This window comes from Caenorhabditis briggsae (genome assembly GCF_000004555.2).
Source record: "Caenorhabditis briggsae complete genome, chrV, whole genome shotgun sequence".
NCBI lineage: Eukaryota > Metazoa > Nematoda > Chromadorea > Rhabditida > Rhabditidae > Caenorhabditis > Caenorhabditis briggsae.
Window position 1 is genome coordinate 12803727 of NC_013488.2, and position 15827 is coordinate 12819553.

Below are 15827 nucleotides of genomic sequence, written 5' to 3' on the forward strand. Positions count from 1 at the left end.
TGCCGACTCCCTGAATAACCCCATAAGAATACTTTCAATTTCGCAAAAAACATGTTCATGTATATCGTTCCAGAGCAAAGTTGGAAGCCTCAGCTGTGAAGACGGTAGAGAAACAGAAGCAGAAATTGAAAGTCTACCAAGCCAAAGAAGAGGCTCCGCGAGAGAAGCAGACTAAGAAACGAGCCAACGATGTGCCAGTCGATATCGAAAAGTTGAAAAAGAAAGCAAAGCTCAGCAAGTCCTCTTCTAAATAATTTCCATCCCCTTCTATTTTACTGTTGTTATCCTTGTTGTTTTTGTTGATTTGAATTAAAAAAAAAAACGTAAGATCAAGTTTATGAGTAGAGATCCAACAGAACAACAACAACAAAAATTATTTGATTCTATTAAATAGAATATTCTTGCTGGGACTCGAAGCAATTATTATAACCAACGAGTTTCTAGTTGTTGCGCCCACAAGTTTTTCGAGCATCGTGTTCAGGCCTTCCGAATTGTCGAAAACGTCGCCGGTCTCGTCTGCTGAATCTTCTAACGGCTCAACGCGTTCCTTTTCGATTTCAAGAAAAATTCCACTATCATTTAACATTTCCGAAGCAACACTGTTGATAAAAGAATCGTAGGACGGGAAAGACGATGATTGCTTTGATCGGATTCTGTAATTGAAATAATGGGTAAGAATTTAGAGATCAAACTCACTTTTTCGAAAATGTAGGTAATTTATCCAAAAAGGAATTATCAAATGCACACATTAGTGACGTCATTTTGTCTTTCTTCAAATAGCTTTCGATCGGAGAAGTTGTTTTGTCCAAATCTAAATCAAGAGTATCTTGCCAGTCAAAGTCGCCTTCGATGCTTTCTCCTAATTTGACACAATGAACACATTTCGATGGACCATTCACGAATCGGCATCGACAATTCAAAACAGTACATCCAACAACTGTCGGCTGGGTGCATCCAGAGCAAGGAACTGTTGATACCACTTCTGTTTGCAAAGCTTCCTCAACAACGCCTCCATTGGCATCTCTTGAATACTTCCATCCGAAACTTGTGTTTCCGAACATCAATCCTTTTTCTATCTTCAGTTGAGCTAAACGCATTGCTGCCCAAGCATCTTCATAAGAGCAGTGACCGAACTTGGTTTGGATTTGTACTCCGAGAAAGAATTCAGACAAATTCTTCAGGCTATTCCTTCCTCCATTCGCGCTGTTAGTGTAGTTCAAAGTGTGTCCAACATCGATACAAAACGGATGTGTCATCCTCATCGCTCGGAGATCAAATTCCAATGAGTGTCCAACAAGAATCGCATCTGGAGGCAACAAATTCTGTACTGCCTTCTGTACATCTGCTAACGTCGTCGTCACACCCTCCATCATTTTTTCGGTTATTCCAGAATATCGAGTGACATAATCAGTGATATCTCCATCAGGTTTTACGAGAGTATCCAGGATCGTATTCTGTTCTTCGTCGACGATGGAAATTCTAGTCAGAGCTCGATTTGCAGTTGTAGTTTCGCACATCTCACAGTCCACGGAGAACAATGGAGAGGACGGTGACAGTTTTTTGTATCTGAAAGCCTATTTTGCTTTGAATAAATGCTTCTGAAGTTGAGCAACCCACCTGCGCTTCGTCGGCACAATGCCTTCTTCTCCAGGAAACGGAAAACCTCTATCAGCGAGTTGTGCAGTAGTCAGAATGAAATTCGACTTGTCATGTTTTCCGAGAATGTCAAACGTCTTCTGCATCTTCTCAGACTTTCTCCGAACCTGTTCTTGCAGTGTCAACCGAACGTTCATCATACTATTCCAGAACAGACTACGATCGCTTATCTCGGAATCCAGTTCAATCCATCGTCTTTCGAAAAAATCGTTCAGAAATTTTAGGTTAGTTGTCATCTGAAATATTTCATTTTTTTTCAAAATGAAGTTTTAGAAACTTACAAAAAAATCCTCCTGTACATTTATCCGAATCACAAGAGTTTGAGGGATGTTGCGATGATTGGCAATGGCTGTCCATCGGGGTTTCATTAGCGAATTTCCAAAAAGAGTATAGTGAATGAAATGGGCAAGAGCTGAAAATTATATGTACTAAATAAAAACAAAAACTGCAAATGCTAACTTTCACAATCTATTCTAAAACTGTTTCCTAATCGATTCAAATGAAGTGTCACTCTCGGTCTGTTCGGATCAAAAGGTTGCGAACTTCCACTGCTTTTTGGTGTACTACTAGATTCACTGTCATCTCTTTTCTGACGTTTTGTGGCTTCTGAAATTTTCAAAGTTGTTAATATTAATCTTCCGAAAGGCTCTTACGTTGAAATTCGTTTTCTGCAGTTTCCGGTGATGCGAAGAGATTATCTATTTCCGACTTTAGACTCCGTCGGAGTTCCCGTTTTGCCATTTTATGTATATAACTGAAATCCGTTACGAAATAATATTAATTCCTTCAAAGTTTGATGATTTTGCCAAATATCAATTTTCAGGTTCTATCACTGATCTCATTCATTTGTTGCAAAGAGATATTTACATATATGCAAGCTTTATTACAAATTCAGATAATACGACACAAAGGAAGAATTGTAACCCGTAATAATTACTTTATGGCGATTGGAACATTTGAAGGGGCTTCTAGATGTACAACATGGAAGACTTCGTTGATTGAATTTCTTGTTCCCACGACACGAATGTAGACAACAGGGAGAGGATCGAATAAAAGTTCTTGCCATCCGCGGCACTCTTCATTCGTACGATCAATAATTGTGACCCAACTGTCTTGGTTCGTTGACACTGCGACATAATACGAATAGAATCGATCGTCACAGTTCCACAAAAGTATTCGCATCGAAGAGATGATATAGGGTTGGGCGAGTTGTACCATAATGACACCGCTTCCAATTTGATGACACGTATATCCCGAGTCCCAGTCGTAAGATGTAATGTCTCCATTGATAAGTGCATTTCGGCAGCGAGAAACTCCTTCGACCACCCGTGCATGGTTTTCAATAGTTGTGATATTACTATGTGGAGCTGGAAAAAAAACCACAATTTTAAGAACCACAGTAGTCAAAAATTAATTACCAATTATTTTTGTGTGAGGATCCACTGGCATCGTCTCCGACGAGTACATTGCTTCAATACGACTGCCATCTATTCGACAGGACATTGGGTCGCTAACTCGTATTAAGATGTACCTGACCACAGAATCTTCTAAGAAGACTCGCTGAGTACCTCGGCAGTCGTATTTTGAGTAATCAGCTACTAGCTTCCAGTGGCCATCCGACCGATTTTCCATCCCGACGTGAATCTGATAGGAGAATCCTTGTACATCAACTTTCCAGTTCAGTTCAAGAATAATCGTGTTGATAATGAAAGGTTTTCCAAGATCCAAATGAAATACACTCATATTCTCTTGGTTCGTAAATCGACAACTAACTTCTCGAGATAAGGGTTGCACTATTGGATACTGTGGTATTATATTTGTGTCGATGCCTGGAAATAGTCAGAAAATTGTTTCACCAAAAATATATAACTCACTTTTGCATCCTCTGTATGGTGCTTCAAATGGTTTTTGAGTTTGGATCTCTATCGCATCCAATAAATCATCAGCATCAACCAATCCAGACGGCCTCACGAAGTTGAGAAGCTCGGTTTGAGAAATCAAAGGAAGTCTGACAAGATCCAGTAATTCTTTTGATACAGCTTTCATGTTTGAATTCGTAGCGTACCATGAACAAACAGCGTTGAAGATTTTCAGCTCATTAGCATAGAACGAATCTCTTGCTAGAAGTTCTTTCAAACTGTCTCCTGAGAGCCTATTAAAACTCGGATCGTCTAAGAGTTGATCAGCATGTTTATCCGAGTACTGCATACAGTAATCAATTAGATCCGAAAATTGAAAAAAGTAGGCAGCATTCAAAATGCTGCAGAGGTTCTCATTCTTCAAAATCTCCTTGAAATACTCACTTATCGCCGTCATCAGTTGCCTCAATTCATACCGATGGGCAAGACTCAAATATTCAAGAAGGACATCTAGCTCAACTCCAGCGAAATCAATTTTTGAAGTGTACATGTACTGAAGAACTGCTCGAAAGGCGACTGAGTTTGTTTCATGTAGAGAAACGCGTTGTTCGTGGCTCTCTTTAAATCCGTTGTACATCATTGCTCGAAAAAAGCTGCTCCGAGCGGCAAGGATCAATCTATGAGCGGGAAACTCAGCTCCATCATCGAGAACAAGAGTGACATCGGAGTGATCAGACGAACGGAAAATGTCTGCAAAACATTGGGACAGATCTTCAAGATGATGGACGTCTGATTTGATGCCTGAAAAATATACAAACTTGATTCAGATATTTTTGAATCGATTTAGAATTATTACTATCATTTACAGCGTTAAAATTGTTCGACATTGTGGTAGCTTCCATTCGCATCGTCTCGACAACTCCTCGTCCATCGTCTACAGCCGGTCGCCCGAAGGCATGATTATCACTCATTTCTGAATAAAATTATTTTTTATTTTCTTCTTCTACCTAGAATTCTACACAAACCTTTTTCTACTTTTTAGAAGCAAAACATCGAAAAACGTCTTGGAATAAAAGGGGCGGAGCGAAAAATGGCAAGCTGGGCGCGCACTTTCCGCAAAGCCCCCGCACGCAGCTGACTTTTTTCGCCAATCTCAGAATTTGAATTCGCTCTTCAATTCCAACAACACTGGGGCGTTTTTGCCGTCTTGTTTACAGGGTTTTTTTGTTTATTTTTATCAAAAAACTGGTGATTGATCAGCTGAAAACTGTTCAACCAAGTATTTATCTCAAAAGTTTTATGGGTAGTCACCAACTTCCGGATCACGCTTCATCGAGCTTCTTCATCTAGTCAAAATGGCAAACTTCACGAATGAAAAAGAGCTCGAGGATATTGTCCACCAAATGGGTCAGAACATTCGAAGTACAGCTCAATTGGCACAGTTGAAAAATGGTAAGAATTTATTGCAAATAAAACATGACATAAATTTGTTCTTCTCAGAAATCAACAGATATTTGAACGAAGAATCATGTGTTTCGGAAGAAGATGAGAATCCACTCAATGAGTCTCTTTTTGCTTCACTTTCAATCGATCCAGCTGCCCAATTCCTTCAAAGACAACGAGATTTCTCTGATGAGAGAGCATCCATCCAATCTCCAATCGTTTCTAGAAGTAAGTACAGTACCTGTAAGCTTTGACGCCGTACTGAACGACCTCATTGAATTTTTTGTTTCCATTTTGGTTTCTGAAACGAAACTTTTGTTTTTTGTTTTATTTTGTCCATTTTTCTTTTTCCAGGAAGAGCAGGAAAGAAGTGTGTCTACGAAAACGTTGAGTTCCAAAACGATTTTGGAGATGAAAGCCTTCGAGAAAATATCGAAGCCAAGTCGCTGATCGATCAAGCGTGGCGAAGCATTCATCGAGCATATGAGAGGTGTCGAGCTCCAAGTGAGGAGGTTTGTGTGGTTTTTTGAAAAATGCTCTCCAATATTAAGTCTTCTATCAAGTCAATTTTCAATAAACTTAACTGGATACCTTTCAAAAAGTCTGAAAATGTTGATACTGATCCTGAAAAACTGAATTCTACAGCTCCAGATGTAGCTGACGAAGAAGTTGGTGTTAGTATTCTTTTAAAGGTTCGATTATATTTGTATTCCAGGAGGATGAAATTACATCCGGCGAGCAAGAAATGCACGATGAAGATGAAGTGGAGGGCGAAGAGGACATCGCAGAATCAATTTCAGTTGGGAGAAGCACTGAATCAGATCCATCCGAAGTTCAGAAACCAAGAGAGCTTATCATAGATCCTAGTGTTCGTCCTGTTCGGTCTCCGAAGCCTGGAAGAGTACCATACAAGTTTGATCCTGTTACTAGGTACCATCTCTACAAGTGAGATATATTTCGTCTAAAAAGATGGTAATAATTAAATTCTTTGTAGAACTGAATGGGATCGACATCCGGCTCCAGGAGAAATGCGTCGTCTGTCACTGCGCTGGAAAGTTCGGGAATTCATGCTCCGTCACGACGTTCCTCGTTTGAATTCTAATCCAGATGGTATAGCGAATCACGAGAAGGAGTGGTCTCCAAAACCATATATGGATTGAATGGAAAAACCATGATTATTTTCCATATTTATGATCTCTAAATCTATAGACTCGGATACTCATATGAAATGAATATTCTTATTTTCCCCATATTGCTTCTGAAAAAAATTATTCCCTAACATTTTGGGATGATTATTTTTCTTTTTTTTTTGGAACTGCGTTTTATCCAGTACATTTTTTTTGAAATTCAGATGAGCATGCGGAAAATGCAAGAGAAGTTTGTCCTCGCATTAGGACAACACAATATTCCAGGACTCAGATGGGTTCTCGAAGGATTCAATTAGTGAGTAGTGGGAGATCTCGACCAATCGGTTCAAAGTCGTTGATCACAGAGTAACTTTAAGAAAGTGAAAAAGACGGTATACGGTAGTTTTCGGTCATTTGAGTCATGCATCATGTGACCTCGCTTCCCTTATATTCCTGCAAGAGTTCGTTTTTAGATTAGCAGAAGTGCAATCGCTGGTTTGTTGTTTTCTTTATCACACACCCACAAAAATGTATAAACGAGTGCACTTCATTGACATCGCGTCTTTCAAAGAACCGTAAAACCAGATCACCTTCACACATAGGGCATCCTTTGCAGCTATGACACTCAGCGTGTGAAAGAAGTGGGAGCGGATCGGGCTGCAGCCGAATGGGTTGTTCGGTGTGGAGGAAAGATCAAGTTCGCACAGATCGACGAGAGCTTCGGAGATTATAATTGTTTGGTGAAAAGAACGGCTCAGTTGGATCCAAGGCTTCCAGAAGATAATGTGTCATTGGAGACTATCGAGGCGATTGACGCGAGTGTTACAGGATTCGGATGTCGTCATTTTGGTAATTAATTTATAAAACAAGACCGGAATAAATATACAAACACAGTGAATTTCCCATATAGTCATTTTTAGTTCAGGAATGTTCGGAATAGCATTTTCGGCAGTTTGCGGAATGTCGAAAATTCCGAGTTGCAAATTTTTTTTGAATCAAAAATTTGCGAAAAATGGCTGAAAAGTTGACAAAAACATTTCAAAAACGCGGAAAAAATTTAAAAAACTAATTCCGCTCGAAACCTACAAGGGAACTTTTTGCGTGCGCCTTTGACATACCGTAGTCCGAAAAACTAATTCCGGTTGGAATTTTCAGAATTACTACTCTGTTCCGAACATCCCTGATAATCTTTAACTTTACAAACTACTTAGAGCGATCACAAGCCAGAACATTACTTCTCAGAAATCGGTCTTCAGTACATATTCAGACTAAGTACCTAATTTCGAATTTTTCTAAACCGATCATTCCAGTTTCGCAGTCCGGAAGTTCGTTACAACACAAACTGTCTGAAACAAAAATTACCCAAACCAATCATCCGATTATCTTGACCCAAGTGACCAAAATCTAAAGGAAATTAGTTTGCAGAAAACCTCTCTGCCATCAAGAATGTCTATTTCATCCGTTGTAAAAATCTTCACGATTTCGGACTGGAATACATGGGACAACATGTAGGAGGTCATCTCAAAACTCTTCACATCGAAGAATGTCGTCGAATCACCGAATTTGGATTGGAGCATCTTAAGAAGTTCACTGCCCTCGACAAACTTGTTCTTCGAAATTTGAAGAGCGTCCATGGCAAGGAGAAAGTGGAACAGAAGATTCGTGGTGCCCTCCCTAAAACTGACATTCAGTTTGAATTGTAGATAGTGTCACCATTTTATTTCTTTTTCTGTATGTAGCTAGTGACTTGTTTGTTTGTGTGTATTTTTTGTCTAGAGATTCCGAAGGACTGGAATCAAATTAAAATCAAATAAATTCATGCCGTCTATCAACCAAACATTATCGTCATAACTTGAGAAAAAAGTTGAGAGAGAAGGCAATTTACAGCGAATTAATTTTTTTTGTTCGGTGGCAATGGCATCGGTCGCTCGACCGATGAAAAGTGAAAAAGATGATTGGAAATGAAAAACAAAATATAGTGACCGTCGTTTCGTAGCGTTAAATGAGAAGATAACTGCGCGATCAGGCATATCGGGTGTTGCAAGAATATTCGGGTTCAGATCAAAAAATGTTCGGGGATAAAGGATTACTGCAGTTCCGATAATTTTTTTGGAATTTTCAAATTGATAAAGACATCTGATTCAATTTTCAAAATTCGATCCACTTTTGAAATTTAATTTTCGTTATTGTGCTGTTACGCTTCTGGAGTTAACATAAATCTTGTAATCGAAGGACCCCATAGGTTTAAACTTTCAGCTAATTTATCTCGTTCCTTGTCAAAGATATTGAACAATTGTGAACTGCTGAATTGTTTATCATAATGTCATATATTTTATCAGTTGATACATGTCTGATATATTTTACCCGGATTAAGATAATTGAGCTCAAACTTGACAGTGTGGGGGCCCTTCTATAATAGGTTTTACGGTATGCGAGGGGAGGAATACTGTAGTTAGGAAGGAAATTGAAATCTGTGACTTGAATCATGTAGCCAAAATCTGAGATGTTATGATGTAAGAATTCTGAATCTAGTGGAAATACGACCAGCACGTTACTGTAGAGATTTGGTTACCGTATTTCTTCTAACTCCAAGCCCTCAACTTTGAGCTCAATTAACTTGATTCCTGTGAAAGATATCAAACCTTTGACAATTGATAAATTATTTATCATAGTGTCACCAACATTTTATCAATTGAAAAAATTTTGATATCTTTCACAGTAATCGATATAATTGAGCTCAAAGTTAACATATTGAAAATACGGTATTCTTATCCACACACTTATCATAATACGAAACCAAAACCCTTGATCCGGATCAATTTATTCACAACAATCAAAGAATTGAACCGTTTGAACGATGCCCTCTAGAATCTTGAATTTGCATCACGTGCCTCTGTCTGAAAAGTAAACAGGATCAAACTCCCGAAAGAATCTCCACTGAGGACAAAACCGAAAATAAGAGATCCTTATCATTCTCTGTGTGTTTTCTTTGAAGATCTTTCGGAAAGATCAACTTGTTTCGATATCAGAATGAGAGAGAAACCCCCTTCAGAGGACGTCTGAACTTTGCTTTTGAATACCGTAAACACTCTCACACAGTGTCACTGGAACGTTCATCTTTGAGCCCATTTATTTCGCTTCCTTAACAAGACATCAAAAAGTGGTTAACTGATAAAATTTTTTTTTAATTATGATAACCATTTTATCAGTTAATAACATTTTGATACCTTCCACAGGAAATAAGATATATGAGCTCAAAGTTACCGGTTTGGGTGGCGCTCTATTGTTGCAGTATTCCCCTGAAAATGATCGAACTTATTTTTTTTCGATTTCAAGAGCGACAGAGGTTTTTTCTCAATTTCACTTTGTTTGTGTTTCGCTCTTCGTCCAATTTGCTTCTGTCATATGAGGTGGCATGTTGACGTCATCTGAGACATGAATGAATTCACATTTTTTAAATTTTCACCCAAGTTCAAAGATCAACAAGCTTTGATTATTGTCTGACTATGAGTCAGACAAATTCTCCATTTGTAATGAAAAAATCAACCGTAATCAGATGCTTCAAACGAAACTGGCTAATCTGGATTTCGATGGCAACATCTGGAAAAAGTGTCTTATGTACATATCATTTGTACATCTCCGTAATTTAGATAGCCATCCCGTCTAGATTTACGTTTCGGAATGTGCTTAGAACATAAAAACGCAACATTTTTTCTTCCAAAAATTGTTTCCAAAAAGTTTGCTAACTCCGTCATTCAAAATGGATGTAGGTCAACATGTACTACATACCTAGATGCATATCCCTTTCATTTCGGTGACAGTCCGATCCTCCGGCCGAGAATCGTCGGATGAGTGAATGTAGAGAGGGTGGAGCTTCGGAGAATACTAAACGCCCGTTTTCTTGATGACCTTGCCGAGACCGACCGATTGGAGATGAAGAAGGAGAAGGAGAAAACCGACGATGTCCGTGTGTTGATAAAAATCAGAGGGGGCCTAACGCCCGCATAGATACAACCAATACAGTCCTCTCCGTCATCAGTGAGAGGGCGCGCGGAGGCGCACATCAATCTTTTCTCTTTTCTCGACTCTTCCCAGTTCCTTGAAGACGTCTTCGTTTTTCAATGAAGACATCGTCATCGAGAAGAAGACCATGCTGGTCCCCCATCTCTTTTTCGCATTTTCTTTTTGTTGTCTTCTTCGTGCACTATTACACACTTATTCGGACTGCAGGGGACGAACAGGTTTACCCCTCGAGATGGATGGCAATAAGAAGACGCTCATTTTTCCAACCAGGTATTGTTTGAAGACACAAAAGAACACAAGAGAGAATGATGAAAAAAGCAATGAAGACGTCGAGACTCATGAACATCGTTAACAGTAATTATCGGAGAAAAGAAGACCCGAGCTAAAGATCATGTAACATCAAGAACCTCATCTAAACCCCTAACCCCTCTGACAGTTTGCATTCTCTGATATGATACGGTGATACCGATGCACTTTTTTCTTTTTCATCATCCTCTTCTCATGTGATCCCTCCCTTCTCTTTTCGTCTTCTTCTTTTCTCTTGTTGCGAAACGGTTTTTCTAGATTCTGAAGGCCAAAGGGTATCCGCTATCAAAGCAACAACCTGAAAGTGTTCTTTTTCTCCTCCCCTTTTCTGACCACCCCCAACTTCTTCCATCCTTCGTTTTCATATTATCATCTTTACCTCTCTCTATCTCTCTATTTCTTAAACTCCAAGTTCTTCCCCCAAATTTTTCAAAAATTCTTCAAATTCAAAGCCCCATCGATTTCTCTATCGTTCGTTACAAGTGCTACCCATCATCTATCTCCGCTTCGCTGACCCACTTCATCCCGTCCGGTGTTTTCACCCCCAGCACAGCGTGTCATCCTTCTCTCGCCTTCTATCGTCTACAGTTTTGATCTACTCGATACTTTCATTTTGTGATATAACTAATTGGTTTCCAGAGAGAGCGCGAAAGCTTGGGTTTCCTATACTGTGTCACGAGAGAAGATGGAGCAACTGCAGTGCCACGTCAAACAGTATGCTTGGGGAAAGTATGGTGAGGAGAGTGAAGTGGCACGACTTTTTGCAGATGGACATGACAATTTTCAAATTGATAATAACACACCGTATGCAGAGGTAAGATAAAAGATAGCTTGAACTTAATGTTCGGCAGAAAAACAGCTGACTGAATCCCAGCTGTTACGAGATGAACTATTTGCTAATCTCAGTTCCTAATATTTTAAGCTAAACAAGATTAGCATTACTGTAAACTTCGCTTTCTGGAAAAAGTTAGTTTTCCAATATGTAGGAAAGCATGCAAGAAAAAACTCTTGAAATTTTGAATGCAAGAAAAGACTCTTGAAATTTTGAATCTTTTCGAGAAAAGTATAATACAAGTTTCAATAGTTATTGGAGTTTTGAGTTGTCAAGAATTCATTCTCAAACATGAAAAAATCTTGGAAAAGGGTTTTACGGTTCAGGCACTAAATATTATGATTCTCCGTAAAACCTGTAATAGAAGGGTCTACTAACATTTAACTTTGAGCCGAATTATCACGATTCCTGTCAAAGATAAAAAAGTTTTTGTCAGTTGACACATTTTCGATATCTTGCTTAGCAGTTGAGATACTTGAGCTCAAACTTGGCAACGTATGGACCCTTTTATCAAAGGTTGTGTGATGGTAATAAATAAACCAGGTCCTAATTTTCAGCTCTATGGCCATTTTTTGTGAATTTAACTCTTTCCACTCTACATGAACATTTTCATTCCTTCCCACACAACAATTACTTTATAAAACCATAAAATACGCCTTCAGTTAATTTCCAATATCATACGGGGTTTTCAAAAAAAACTGATCATCATCACATATTTTGGAAACACAAACATTTTTCTACCCTCATAATAACAATTTGTCGTCCTCAGCAGGGCGTCAGAAAATCATGCAAACCAAAAAAAGAATTTAAAAGTGCAAACTATTTGTGATCTTAATCTTTTCTGATCTTTGTTGCAGAATCAAGAACCTGATTTCTTAGAATTGGTTTCTTGAACCGACCTTGAAAGATTGTTCGCAATTTTGAACGCTAAAGTACAAACATCAACTCTTTTCAATACAATGTTTTCAGCTCTGGATGGGAACCCACCCGGATGGACCTGCTCAATTGAAAAAGTGCTCAACGAGACTTTCGACGTATTTGGCTAAGCACCCATCCCTTTTGACGAACAACAATTCGGCAAAGAACATTCATTTGCCATTTATCATGAAAGTTATGTCGATTCGAACCACACTCTCACTACAAGTCCATCCAACCAAAGTACGATTTAAAAAAAAAATTAAAAACATCATATTTTCAATTTTTTAGGAGCAGGCTCGCAGATTACATGAACTGGACCCAATCAATTATCCAGACAGAAACCATAAGCCAGAGCTAGCATATGCTTTGACCCGATTCGAACTTTTGTGTGGATTTAGACCAGCTAGAGAAATTTTGAAAAATCTTCAAAGTAAGTGTTCACATTTCGTAGTTTCTATGTTTTTTTTTCTAATTCCAGCATTCCCATCGTTCCGGTTACTTTTCGGAGGAGATACTTACGCGAAACCCCTAGAAGATTCGATTCTCGAGGAGAAGAAAATGGGCGTGGTCAATCAGGAGTCTAGAAAATGTTTGGAGAACTGTTTCAGATTCATGATGGATCCAGATAGATCTGATGTACATGTAAGTTTTCTTTGCAACAAAGTTCAATGTTCTTGTTTCTGAACATCTAGTCTTCAAAGATAAAAACAGTTTTTTTGATGTAGATAAGTGATCAAGTCAAAACATTACTTACTTTGCGAAAGCGAAAAGTGTTTTTTGAACCAGTACCTTTTTCCAAAAAATAAAGAAATGTATCTTGATTAGTTTTCAGAACTTGGTATCCAAACTTCTCTTGGAATTGGACAATGGACTTCGCGGAGCCATTGAAGAAGGAACCGTTGAAGTGATTAGAAAAATGTCCGTAGATTTCCCAAATGATATTGGAATCTTCTCACCTCTCTTCCTCAATCATATGATCCTCGAACCAGGACAATGTTGTTATTATGCTGCTGAAGAGCTTCATGCCTATTTGAGTGGAGAATGTGTTGAATGTGTTGGATGCTCTAACAATACGATTCGCGCGGCAATGACTCCAAAATATATCGATAGAGATGCCCTTTGCTCCGTACTCAACTATAAAATGACTGAACAAAAGGATTATTTGGTGCCGGAAATGAAACTGACACCATGTGTTGATATGTATGCACCAGACTGTAAAGATTTCCAATTGCACAGAATACGAGTGGGAACGGATCATACGTCAAAAGAGATGTTGATGCCTACTTTGGACTGTGCTTCAATTCTCGTTGTGGTCAGTGGAAAAGGAACGATCGAGGAGGCGACACAAGAAAATCAGCTGATCGGAAAGTATGAGGTCAAGAGAGGAGACATCTTTTATATCCCACCTAAACATAACATCAGGTACGGTGACGTAAAATTAGTTGCAAAATGTTTCTAGGTTATCAGGATTTTCGATTTCGTTGAGCTTTAATTTCGTGTTGCTATAAATCCTTCTTATCACATAAAATTTCAGATTCCTGGACTGCTCGGAAGCGCTCGAAGGATACAGAACATTCAGTTATGAAATGGGACCAGACCATGATACCCGACTCGTAACTCCAGTGTCAAAAAATACAATCAACGAGAAAATGTTAAAGTTAGAAGCGGATATGGAGGCTCCAACCACCGTAGTCAACAAGACTCCAACCGCCGTTGTTAAAGTTTAACCTTTTCGAAAATATAATTCATGTTTGATTCTATTTGAGCAGCACTGATAATATTCTAAAACGATATCATCCGCGTGCCGAAATACGGGATAATTCACCTGAACCATTCTTTTTGTTTGAAAGATGATGTTCAGGTATCTTTTGTAGACGTTTCATATGCTTCTTATTATTATAGTGTATTTTCTTTCCCTTGTTCTCAGCTCTCAAGTATCCTTTATTCGAAAATTTTCCTTCTCCACAACCATCGTTCCGATCTACATTGCCATGAGATTCCGTCGCCGTTTATTGTGCCTCGATCTAAACCTTCTAGTTTTTTCTTCTTTTTGCCCTCGCTAACACTGTCCATTTTCAGTCAAATCGCTTCCAATCATTTCCACCCCAGTCTCTCTTTCCTTCCCTTGTTTTCAATTTTCTTTTTACACATTCCTGCAATTTTTCTCCGTTTCATATGCTTAACCTGTCAACTTATTACACTTTTATTTGATTGTGAACAAAATGAAGTTCATTTTTTCCTAATAGTTTTTGTGATGGAATATGTCAGTTGTACTTTCAGGTTGAGTCCAAGAAGTTCAATTTTTGAATCATGAGGTTCTCAACATGGTGCAAAGGCATGTTTAGCTCATTCCCTCCCACATCCCTGGGAAAACCAAACAAGATTCTTGATCTTACTATTCCGGGATAGAGATTTTTGAGGTGCATACACCCACCTGGTTTTTGAAGACTCCAAAACTTTTATTTCTGAGAAAGATGGTTGCCGAAGCTAATATCCCTCTCGTACCAGTTGTTATTTTTTATTTATGCTGCGCTATTGTCAGCTGTATCGGAAACTCAATAATGATAATCTTGTTCATAAAAGAACGGTAGAAAGCTTCAAAGTGCATATCCCTGATATCAATTATTTTTCAGAAACTTCCATTCCCCATGTCATTACATGATCACATTTGGCTGCTTAGCTGACATGCTACATCTCTGCGGACACTTTGTTTTTAATTACCACATCTTTGCAGACGGTACAACTCCCTTCGGAAATTTGATTCGCTCTTATTCTCAGAATATTTTCAGTAACGGATACACAAGCTAATTGCTATTGGATGTTATTTTTCACGAGTATCGGGAAGTGTATGGCCAATCCGTTGAGACTTATGACTGGTATAGACAGGTTTATTGCTTGCAAGTCACCCGTTGTGTAAGTGGCAGTTTTGGAAATTAGAGAGTCAAAAATAGCAGATTTTAGGAACAAGAAAGCAAAACCCAAAAGACAATTTCCAGATATCGTGCGCTACTAGAACGTCCAGCTCTCTACATATGCGCCCAACTGGTGCTCCCAGCAACGTACACGTCTTTTCTCATGGTTTCCGGTTTCATTCAAAGAGATCCCATATCGTACTCTAATCCTTCCAAATTCAAGTACCAATCTTCCATTTTCAGAAAAATTTACTGTACCGTCCCTCTTGCTTTCGCTGGATCCACATTTTCCCAATTCAACACCAGTGGAATCTTTGTTAACGTTGCAATAGTTATCGTCTATTTTTTTACATTTCTGCAACTTCGAAGCTATGCAGGAGCCACCCAAATGAAAGTGGTTTTTCGTTCTATTCTTTGGACAGTTGTTCTTGTTATAATCGGATGGAGTAGTGTTACAATTGCTAATCAATTCGCCATATTTGTCGCCAAAGATGCTACAACCCGAAAGCTCATTGCTATTTACGCTGGAATCGGTGTAAATATGGCATGTGCAAGCAATTTCTTTGTGTTTTATGCGATAAAGTAATTGACTCTCTTTTTTCATTCTCTTAAGTTTGATTTCAGTACGGAATACCGACATGCAATTCGTCGGTTGTTCGGATTAGCGAGCCCTCAATCAGCAAGAGCAATGAGTATCGGACCAAAGAGCACAACGAAAGTTGGAGCCACGATTACATTGACATAATTTCAA

General features: G+C 38.7%; 7 protein-coding genes across 7 annotated transcripts in view; 5 read left to right on the forward strand and 2 right to left on the reverse strand.

Annotated features, from left to right (window-relative positions):
• Positions 1-254, forward strand: part of CBG19114 — a gene marked incomplete at both ends in the record, with an annotated part of 3086 nt that extends 2832 nt beyond the window's left edge. The window contains one exon of the mRNA XM_002637361.1: positions 74-254. Within this exon, the coding sequence (XP_002637407.1) occupies positions 74-254 (181 nt within the window). The remainder of the gene's footprint in view (positions 1-73) is intronic.
• A 119-nt stretch (positions 255-373) lies between these two features.
• Positions 374-2397, reverse strand: CBG19115 (the record flags this gene model as incomplete). Its single annotated transcript, XM_045237905.1, has 6 exons — positions 374-653; positions 697-1566; positions 1618-1892; positions 1938-2068; positions 2116-2262; positions 2310-2397. 6 exons carry the CDS (start codon positions 2395-2397, stop codon positions 374-376), a joined length of 1791 nt encoding a protein of 596 aa, XP_045096682.1.
• A 192-nt stretch (positions 2398-2589) lies between these two features.
• CBG19116 lies at positions 2590-4486 on the reverse strand (the record flags this gene model as incomplete). Its single annotated transcript, XM_002637363.1, has 4 exons — positions 2590-3023; positions 3075-3485; positions 3531-4316; positions 4372-4486. 4 exons carry the CDS (start codon positions 4484-4486, stop codon positions 2590-2592), a joined length of 1746 nt encoding a protein of 581 aa, XP_002637409.1.
• Positions 4487-4870: 384 nt separating this feature from the next.
• Positions 4871-6118, forward strand: CBG19117 (the record flags this gene model as incomplete). Its single annotated transcript, XM_045237906.1, has 4 exons — positions 4871-5190; positions 5317-5470; positions 5674-5903; positions 5953-6118. 4 exons carry the CDS (start codon positions 4871-4873, stop codon positions 6116-6118), a joined length of 870 nt encoding a protein of 289 aa, XP_045096683.1.
• A 191-nt stretch (positions 6119-6309) lies between these two features.
• Positions 6310-7788, forward strand: CBG27170 (the record flags this gene model as incomplete). The annotated part of the gene is made up of 3 exons (XM_045237907.1): positions 6310-6401; positions 6702-6934; positions 7511-7788. 3 exons carry the CDS (start codon positions 6310-6312, stop codon positions 7786-7788), a joined length of 603 nt encoding a protein of 200 aa, XP_045100191.1.
• A 3311-nt stretch (positions 7789-11099) lies between these two features.
• Positions 11100-13891, forward strand: CBG19118 (the record flags this gene model as incomplete). The annotated part of the gene is made up of 6 exons (XM_002637365.2): positions 11100-11228; positions 12216-12404; positions 12453-12594; positions 12643-12806; positions 12997-13586; positions 13699-13891. The coding sequence occupies 6 exons, from the start codon at positions 11100-11102 to the stop codon at positions 13889-13891; spliced, it is 1407 nt and encodes a 468-aa protein (XP_002637411.2).
• Positions 13892-14638: 747 nt separating this feature from the next.
• On the forward strand, positions 14639-15821 carry Cbr-srsx-32 (the record flags this gene model as incomplete). The annotated part of the gene is made up of 5 exons (XM_045237908.1): positions 14639-14751; positions 14798-14901; positions 14954-15077; positions 15161-15658; positions 15701-15821. 5 exons carry the CDS (start codon positions 14639-14641, stop codon positions 15819-15821), a joined length of 960 nt encoding a protein of 319 aa, XP_045096684.1.
• Between the last annotated feature and the right edge of the window lie 6 nt (positions 15822-15827).